The 10,468-nt window shown below is 39.7% G+C and overlaps 1 protein-coding gene across 1 annotated transcript in view; it reads right to left on the bottom strand.

Annotated features, from left to right (window-relative positions):
• Positions 1-10,468, bottom strand: part of ITGB6 (integrin subunit beta 6) — a 99,858-nt gene that overhangs the window by 37,470 nt on the left and 51,920 nt on the right. Inside the window, 5 exon segments of the mRNA XM_015429640.1 lie at positions 1,006-1,101; positions 1,781-1,942; positions 5,893-6,058; positions 6,771-7,017; positions 9,393-9,597. Coding sequence (XP_015285126.1) covers positions 1,006-1,101; positions 1,781-1,942; positions 5,893-6,058; positions 6,771-7,017; positions 9,393-9,597 — 876 coding nt within the window.

The following is a 10,468-nucleotide window of genomic DNA, read 5'->3' as shown; positions in this document are numbered from 1 at the left end:
GAAAGAAAAGGAAGGGGAAGGAAAGGAGGGAAAGAAAGAGGGCAAAGAGATGGGGGAGGGGGAGGCTCTCCCACCCACCCCACTCCCCCACTCAAGCCTCTGCCACCCCCCCGCAGATCCCTCACTTACCCCGCTCTGGCGCTGGCCTGGGGAGGTGGCAGGGGGGACTCTTCTAGCCTCCCCCGGGCCGCAGCACCCCGGTGCTGGCCTGCGGAGGCAGCAACAGGCCTCTGGTGCTGGCCAGGGGAGGCAGCGGGGAGCATCTTCTGGTCTCCCCTGGGCCGCAGCGCTCCGGCGCTGGCCCAGGGAGGCAGCGACAGGCCTCTTCAGGCCTCCATGGGGCCGCAGTGCTCTGGCGCGGGCCCCGGGAAGGCAGCAACGGGCCTCCTCGAGCCTCCCTGGGGCTGCAGCGCTCTGGTACAGGCCCTGGGAAGGCGGTGATGGGCCACAGCACAGGGAGCTGGGGGCAGGGCTTGCTGCCACCACCATTTTGCCAGCTCCTGGGCTCCCGGAGCAGTACTCCGGCCCCAAAAGACCCCTGATTATACCAAGTTTTTATACCAAGCTCCCATTCTATTGTCATATCATTGATGCCATCTCAGTTGTCTTAGTTGCAGATCAGTTGTTTACTAATAAAATTCCTAGTTTAAACCAAAAATGTGTTGTATTGTCATTCACGGCGAGGAGGCAAACACTGCAGCTACGTTTTGTGATTTGTAGAGTATATATCTGTTTCACTCATATTTTTTTTGTTGAATTAGACTGAGTTCCTGTGCGTGCAGAATTTATCCCACTATAATGAGATTAACTGGAGGATGCTGGAAACTTTATACAGCCATTTTCATATGAAAGGGACATGAAAATTTTAAAAATCAACATTTGAAACCACTTGAGACCTCCATTCTGCATTGTATTTAAATTACCAAGAACCACTCTGGAGATCAAAAGGGTTTTTTTGTGAGAAAGACTATACAATCATTCAATAAATAAGTTCTGTGTGCTTACCTCATACAAATGAATCTGCTTCTCTGTTACTGCAAAAATTACTAAAATGTTGTTTTGAACAATCTTGTCTATTAATTGTCCGACTGTTGGATATTCCTGAAGACAAACATTAAGAACAAATAATTCCTGAGAGAATGGATAAACTTTGAATAGTCATTCAAAAATACTATATATTCACTGCCATCTTCAGAACACTTTCCTCGAAGTAAGCCCCATTGAATAGACTTGAGTAGTATTCAGACCTGCTTGGGATGGGACTGCTGGAAATCAACCCTACGAAGGTCTACTCAGGATCCTACTCTGGTCTGTTTAATGGGGCTTACTCCCAGGAAAGTGGTGTGAGGACTGCACTGTAAATCTTCTCTGTATTCTCATCCTATATGAGGGCTAGCTGGAACTGAGAAGATCCTCCGGAGCCTTTTGTTAGAATTCTCACCTTTTTTTCATGGCCTTGTTTCTGGTCCTGGACAATCAGGTGAAACTTTTCTCAGTTATCTACATGTCTAGGAAAGACGCACTTGCTAAATTTCAGGCTCAAGCCACAAAAACAGGTTTGTGAAAAGAAAAGAAAATTAAGAACCCTAATGTTGATGGAGCAAAGCATCTGAGGAATGAGTTCATAGAGCCTCTGCATTTGAGCAATGAGATGACATCCTTAATACTTGGGTGCTACATATGTAAAACAGGTGTCTGGATATAAAGGTATGAAAATGGGTATCAAATATTTCAGCACTTATATGGGGCTGTGATTATGGTATTACCAATTATTGCATACCAAAAAGGTTGACATGGAGTATTCGTTATTATGATCCAAGTGGCACTCTCCATCATTTGGAATAACAATTCCTGCTAGTTTACTGTCCATCCCAAAATGGGAATCAGCATCGGTCACAAACACCAACAGATGTAATGACATGTTTCTCCAACCAATTTTTTCCTAGAAGAAAAAATGTACAGAGTTTTCGTTAATACCGAGACATGTGATGATGGGGTATGATGTAAATCAATGTGTGTGGTACATTTTATATAGAGAAATGTGTCTTGTTTCTATTGTCTCTAGCCGGCCTGAGCCTGCTCCGGCAGGGAGGGTGGGATATAAACTGAATAAATTTAAAAAAATTAAAAACAATGCCATCTCCTACACTGCCTAAACTGAGTTTAAAGCATCACAGCTACTAGTAGACTAAACCAAGGAATATGAATTTGATATTAATAGCTATTCCTTTGTTAGGCCTTTAATAATATTGTTATCTTTTTGCATCACTGTGTTTGTCGAACACAAAATAGTTTTTACTGGAAAGAAAAGAGCCCATCAGCCGTTCTTTGTCTCTGTTGACAGGCCTGTCTATGTATTTGTGTTCCAAGGAAGTCGTTTGCTACTGCTGGCATATCAAAATCTATGTTGTGGTTGTTTTAACTAGGACTTCAGTACCATAGGAAATGCAGATACTGTCATAGATTAAGAAGAATTTATAATGACAGAAATGATGCCAGGAAGTTACATACAGAGATAGATCACAGGCTGCTTTGGAGATGGGATTCAATTTGCATATTAAGTGGTCTAAATAGATGGGTCTTACTCTGGCTGTGAGCTTGTTTGCTGGAAGCAGAGAGAAACCAGGGTTCCGATCCTGAACTGGTGTAATTATGTTGTTTGGAAATATATATTTGGGACTTTAAACAGTAGCAATGCATGCTAAGCACATTGTGTTTTGAAATAAATGTCAAAGCTTGAACCATGTACAAAGTAACCGATCATTTTCTATTATTTTCTTTCAGTGCCTCTTGATAATGCCCCTTTCTGTTTCCAAAACCAAATGTTTCTTGATCTGCTGAAATACTTGCTGTAATTTTGTTTCCTTTTTCTTGATGTGAGCTAGTGTTTTATAGGAGCTGGTTGGGAAGGAAATGGAAGGTAGAGAGTGTAAGCTCGGTAACTATGGCCTAGATCCTTTGGTGTCTGTTAAGTACTTCTAGTTGATGTTTTCACAGATTTGGGTTGCTCAGTGGTATCTATTTCACTCACGACAGTTGATCCAATGGCAAAACCCAACACTCAGGGTTTCTGAGTGATGATATGGTAATTACCTTACTAGGAAGTAATTCCATTAAAAAGGACAATAAATATCTTTTAAAATAATTTTTCACAAGTGAGTTTGTTGTGATTTGAGAAGGCACCTAAACAGCATGAGAAAGAGTAATTGCCCTCCCCCCATTTCTTTGAGGAAAGCTATTCCCATTAATGTCTTAATTCAGAGTATTAACTATTTTCATCACAATTTAGCGTTTATAAAAGTGGATCCCTCTGGCTTCCGGTTTTGGCATCTGCTATGGTGGTTGGTTTCTCCTGGACCTCCAGGAGACTCCCGCCAGTGCCTGCAGCTGGGAGGGGGTCTGATTGTCCGTGACCCCCCTGGAGCCCTTGTGTTGGGCTCCCAGCCATGGGGCTTTTGAGAGCTCTTCCCCTGGTGAACTGGCTGGCAAAGGGGGGGCTTCTCCTGCCCCGACGGCCCCACCATGGAGCGACCGCAATGGTACTAAGAGCGCACACCGGGATCAAGTGTCTGGTGGCCAAGCGATTCTAAGCTATAAAAGGTGAGCTATGTTGAACTATGAGTGTTGGTTAAACGAAGACACAAATATTTAAGCGGAGAACCCCCCAGGATATTGCCGAGGGGGGGGGAAACCCTCTCTCTGGTGGACATAAAAACAACCCTTTTATAAGCAGATCAAGAGGGGGCTGGATTACAAAGTAATTTGGGCAAAAACAGAGAACTTTTGAGAACTTACCAAGTGTTGGTATAGATTCTCGGAACTTTTGCAACTCGCAGCAAAAAACAAAACAAAACATGGTGCCTCCCAGAAAGGAGGACAAAGAAAAGCAAACGAAGCTGTGGTTTCCTCCTGGAAGTGCAAATCCAGTGAGCGCTATGCCTAGACAAGGCAATTCTAGTGAATTGCAGAGCATGTTGAATGAAGTTCTGTGCCCTCTGCTGGACCAAATTGCATGCCAAATTCGACTTACAACAAAGCCAAATAAATGAAGCCATAAAAAAACAGAGAAAGTGGAACAAGAAGTGAAACAAGTTGATGCCAATATGCAAAAAATTAATAAACAATTCCAAGTGATGGAAAAAAGAGAATAATGGAAGAGACTCAAATTTTGCAAATACAAATGGATAAATCAAGTTATGTCTTGAGATTCCAGGGTGTCCAAGAATCTAAAGGAAAAGATTTGAAACAGATCATCTGTGAAGTGTTGGAGTCAGTGACAGATTTGAAAGCGGATTTCTTGATAAGCGAAATAGATACGATTTACAGATTGTATTCTGAATATATATGGAAAAATAATCTGCCCGGCGAGATTGTAGTGAGTTTATCCAGAAGACAAGTACGGGATCAAATATTGAAAGCATTAAATGGAATTACCCTGAAGTTCAAAGACAAAGAGATAAAGGTTTTGAAGGGCATTCCATTTGAAATACGAAAGAAGAGAAAGAAATATAGAGACTTGGTATTGTTCCTACAGAAAAATAAAATTCCATATAAATGGAATTTTCCCGAAGGCGTCATCTTTAAATTCAAAGACAAGAAAGAAAAAATTGACTCTGTTTTCAAGGCAACTGAATTCCTACAATGGCAGAAGGATCCAACAGAGGACGAAGAGCAAGACAAAGTTCCCAGCAAAGAAACTGAAGAAGAGGAAGGCATTGCATCATCCGATGAGGACTCAGCCTCCGAACAAGGGGCGGCGGCCCCTAAAACTGGCTACAAACTGAGAAAGAAAAAAGATAAAAAATGAGTTGTAAATGTTCCTATAAGTCTTGTTTTAGTGGACTTTAAATGTTTTTCGTTGAACTCTGTATAGCCACTTTTATTGTTGTCTTATTATAAGCATGAAGAAGAATGTACTCATATAACGTAGTTTAGACTGATCAAATATATTTTTAAGCTAACTGCAAGCATTATTGAAGACCACCACCTCTTGGGTTTTTAGGGGTTTTGCTTTACTTTCTCCCCTAGTTTGTAGTTTCCCTTCTCTTATTTCTTTGTAGTTTGTAGAAAATAGCATAAATTAAAAAATCCCCTATGGGGGGCTCAAAAAACAAAAAAGTGGATCCCTCCAAATAATGAAAAATGTATAATGATAAAGGGCATAGTGTAAAACTGCTATAAACATAATATCTATGCTCTTAAGATATATAAGAAAATGAAGGGAATTATTACATTTGAAACTTATATTTAATAATGTCATGATTCTTTGTGACTTTAATCACATATGCATGTTTTGATCCATTCATTTCAAAGCTATAATCTAGCTGCCCTGAAGATGGCTGCTCAGAATCCTACTAAATGCCTGATATACTTTCTTTCAGAGCTGAAAAGGAAAAAGGAACAAAGTTAGGAAAGGAAAGCTACCTATGAAGGTGGAAGCATGTAAAACATTAATTAGGGATGCTCTGTAATTCCAACTGTACGGATGTGGCCTCAGAAATCTTAGAATGCTACTCTTGCCTGTGTTGACTTGAAGGAGTGCATGGTGTTTGTCTGTTTTTTTAATCTGAACATGCAGAGAATTTATACTTTCATGCTCAAAATAATTCTGGATGGTGATATTAATATTGATATTGGCATTGTAATAGGTATTTCCATCTTGGATTCTAATACTGATATCCAAAACAGAGTTACAGTCTTCTACAGCCATTGATTTCGATGGAGTTTGAATGGCATGGCTCTCCTTAAGATCCTTACATCAAACAGAAGCTAAGCTCTCAGTCTAATTCATGGTTGGAATTTCTGGGGGAGTTGTTGATTGAAGGACAAACACTATGCACTTAACATTTTCTATTTGTCCCTGGAAAATATTAAATACATATATTTCCTTACCTTACAAACAGCTGCCTGCATAATTGCATCAAAACCGGCCTCTGGAGTGTCTATATTAGCACTAATTTTCTGCTTTTTCACAATTTCATTAAATCTTTCCGAGTCATTTGTCAATGACAGAATGTGCCTGTATCCAAATGCGGGAACGCAATCATTTCTGAAACCTCTGCAAAACAAATGGCATATATACCTTGAGGTAATGCTGAAAATCACATGAAATACCTCCAGAATTAAAAATGCAGCGTGGTCATGTTCAGTGGTCTACATATGCTTAAGAAGTGACAGCATATGCTCCTGAATAGCCCTAGGAAGCATTGTAGCCTTGGGATGTTTTCTGTCAGCAACATGATTGATGGAGATCTTTAACATTTTTATTATAGTGTTTATAATATTTGCTGTCAATATACGTAGACTACCCTTATGTGGCAAAGGTTAATAGAGATTTCCTAAGACTTCACTGTAACAGACATGTTCTATGTTGACCCAGTAGGTGAAGTGGGATTTGAACAGATCACCCCCAGGTAGAAGACTAACATAAATTATCCACCACACTACAATATTTCTTCTCGCCTTGCCATTTGTCAAAATCCTAAATTAATAACTAATGCTTTGGATTATATTCCCCTCCTCATTCAGATAAATTGTACTGCAAAAGATTTAAAAACAAATACAATCCAAACTTCATATTCCATCAGAGAAGAAAAGTTTCTCAAGCAAGTAGAAAAGGGCAAAACCTTGTCAAAATGACTAAAGCAATGAAATCAATCAAATTATGTTGTCAGAAAAATGCACTTAAATTCAGAGGAAATGCTTGAAGATAAGACAGAAGAAAGATTATGGCCCCAGCAGTAATTGATCTGGGTGTCTTTGCTGCCAACCTGCAAGGATTCTCTATTTCATCTGGCACAGTTTTGATGAATGGTGAAACTGGTTTTTCTACAAAAGACCCAAAACCTAGCTGAAAGTTACTCGTGAGTTTAGACATTTCTTTAGAAAGCGTAGAACCTAATTCTTTTATTGTGTTCAGATCGTCAAGCATGGAAGCTGAAAGATCCATGAGGTAGTAGAGGTCAACTGGATAATCTTCAGTTTGGCGAACATTGATCTGTATTGTTTCTTCATTTCCTTGAGAAACCAACAGGGGAGATAAAAAACAAATTAACACAGTTGCAGTTAGAGAGTGAAAAGGGAAATTCAGTATTGATGGAATCTGTTTATTCTTGATGCCATAAAGTATTTTCCCCAGGTTTTTCTTCTTGTAACAAAGTAGATTTTGATAGTATTACTAGCCTTTTTGATACCCTTCACTTAAGCTTGCTTCACACATTATGCCAGTGGGGTTGAGATTCCATGGTATTGATAAAATTGACTCAGCCACATTCTTACAAGCATTTAACACAATTGAGATAACATACTTTGAATTCCTGGTGGCAACAATACCATGACGATAACATCTAAAGCAGGCTTCATGGTCTTCTGGAGAAGTTTGTTGCTAATTACCCACATATATACTTACCCTTAGGGTTAATAGTTGTGACAATGATACTGAAAATTTCTGGCCGTATGTTCCCAATTGATCCAATTGTTAATATTTTGGTTTATCTCACAAGGGAAATTTAAATTTTAACAAGGCAACAGTTGCACACTGATATGTAAAATAAGCAAAGGCATCATCAGAGGCCTAAGGAAAGGAAGTAGGTTAGAAAAATCATCAAGGCTTTTCTTCCTGCTTTCTTCCACTGTCAGTCATAGCCTCATATAATAAGGACGGCAGGCCTTTCCACTTTGGAACTAGGGTTGCTAAACTGCAGGTGAGGCCTAGAGATCTCCCAGTATTACAATGGATTTCCAGACTACAGTTCCCCAGGAGAAAATAGATGCTTTGCTGGGTGGACTCTATGGCATTATAACCTGCTTGAGGTCCCTCCCTTCCCCAAACCCCTCCCTCCCCAGGCTCTACCCCCCCCCTCCAGAGTTGGGAATCCTATTTGGAACACCTCCCTGATTGGGATGCCCCCTGACATGGCTCCTTCTTAGGGTCTCCCCCATATCAACCTCTACACAGCTTCTCTATGTCTGTGTGGTCTAAGCAAGAGGAACCTGTGAGGCAGCTGGCTAGTTGCCAGCAGTGTTCCCTCTAAGCTGAGTTAGTGTGAGCTAGCTCACAGTTTTTTAGCCTCTGGCTCACACATGTTTGTCTTAGCTCAGGAAGGCTGGCTCCGGAGCAAACTAATCTATGCAGTAGCCAAATCGTTCGCTCACAACTTTAATGCCAGTAGCTCACAAAGTAGAATGTTTGCGCATAAGACTCCACAGCTTAGAGGGAGCATTGGTTGCCAGCTGGAGGTGTTGAGGCGGGGGGTGGGGGTGGGGTTTGCCATTGTTGTATCCCTGGCCTGGCTAAGGCACGGTACAACAGACGCTCCGTACATGTGTAGTACTTAGATGCTATGAAGAAAGATACTTGACTCCTAGGAAGTCTGTTCACATGCAGGAATCTGTGTACCTTCCCCTTGGCATGAAAGCCCAGAGGGCCACGGTGTGCCCAAAATAAATATTTATCATAATAAATGATGGTCAAATTGTTCTTAAACTAATGTGCTTGGTTTTTTTTACAGCATGACTTAGAATTATTTTAACTCCAACATCATTTGGCTTTACATTTCCATTAGATTTACGTCAGGTTATGTAAACATGTGATAACACTTTCTACTCCTTGGCAATTGAATAAAGTCTGCAAAGCCTCCTGAGAGTCACATGAGAAAAGCACCAAAAGGTAAATACTTTGATGAGATCAAAACTGATACAGAGAACCCATGCTCTCTCTACGCTGTGGAATCTTGTGAGCAAAAATTCTATTTTATGAGCTACTAGCATTAAAGTTGTGAGTAAGCCATTTGGCTACTGCATAAATTAGTTTACTCTGGAGCCATCCTTCCTGAGCTAAGACAGAAATGTGTGAGCTGGAGGCTAAAAACTATGAGCTAACTCATCTTAGAGGGAACACTGCAGAGAACATGATATTACGATGTCTGCTTGTTATTCTGGAATTCAACCTCGGCATAATATTGGCTTGAATACGATATGTATTTGTGTGAAAGCTGGACAATTCGATGATCCCAGCTATTCTCGCAAACTGCTGTTGCAGAATTCTGGAATTTATTTATCAATGATCATAGCCAATACGGGATAGTAAATCGAAATAAATAAATAAATAAATAATATTATGATGGGCACTTCTTCATTTTGTATGAAATAGATGGGTTCTATGCTTTTGAGCCATATGAATATTGCAACAGGAACAGATTTGCCCTTTACATAGAGGCAAAATTATGTGCCTTAAAAAGTCCCTCTACCTTACACATAACCATCAGCTGTTCTTTTACTATTGAAATTAATAAATTATTTCTGCTACACTAAATTTAATTAAAAACCCTCTGATTTTAAGCTAAACAAAAGGAAAGCTACAAAAGAAAAGGTTTACATTTATGTTAACGTACCTGGCCTCAGTAGAACAGTTAATTTTTGAGGAGAGATCTGGGTAACATCTGAGTTGTTTTCTTGAGGCCCTTCGCTAAGGGGCTTGTTTTTGTGTATTATTACTTTCGAAACAGGAAAATCAATGAAATTCACCTGACATCCTTTTGACACAAGCCTTTCAGGAGTGTCACATCTTATATGGATTTCAGATGTGTCAGTAAAATTCTAAAACAAACCAAAGGGGAAAGAATAGGATGAAATTCTGTACGAAAACAAAATGTTAAATATATTCACTTGACTTATTTTGCATAAGTTTTGTCACAGATTACCTTTGTGAATAATTTGGGGTACATAGAAAAGCAGTACAAAAATAAACCACCTCAACGTGATCTAGGTGTACTTTACTGTGACTAACTGACTTAGTTCACGGAGTAGTCTTTTGGCTATTCCTTTGTCTTTCAACAAGAAGCTTGTGCACTAATTGAATAGAGCAGTGGTTCTTATCATATCCTTATGATTTAAATCTGACTCTCAAGATGTACCTAACCTCTGATTTCCAAAAGCAGAAAGTGAAAAACAAGGAAAAGTCATGCAATGACCATCATGTACTGAGGGCTTTCTGAGGTGTTTGATACTGAATTCAGCTGAAGTAACAGAGAGTTGTTGTGCCATTCTAAATACATGTTCCAGACAACTGTTTATTCATATTAGACACAAACTCTTGCTTTTGTTTTGTAATCATTTTAAGACATTTTTCTTAAAACCTTTGACATAAATCAGCATAGTAAGCCTTATTATTTCTGCAAGGAAACTGAAGCTGACGGGAAGCAATCTGATATTAAACTACATGGATTTTTGAGATGCTTCAGATAAAATATTTTATTTTTGAAGATAATAAGAGAGTCTTTGAAGATTCACATGGGAGCAACCATTTGAAAAAACATGTCAGCAGGTAATTGGTGAAGATTTTCAAGAAAGATTCATGAGCAGACAAGGCCTAGTATCTCACCCTCAGCCATTTTCAGGGAAAGCCATGAAAATGAAAAATTCTAGTAACTGTTTTACATGTGGGGAGAACCTGCGCAGGAATCATTAT

This window comes from Gekko japonicus, unplaced genomic scaffold (assembly GCF_001447785.1).
Source record: "Gekko japonicus isolate JY-2015 unplaced genomic scaffold, Gekko_japonicus_V1.1 scaffold590, whole genome shotgun sequence".
NCBI lineage: Eukaryota > Metazoa > Chordata > Lepidosauria > Squamata > Gekkonidae > Gekko > Gekko japonicus.
This window is presented reverse-complemented; position numbering and strand designations above follow the sequence as displayed.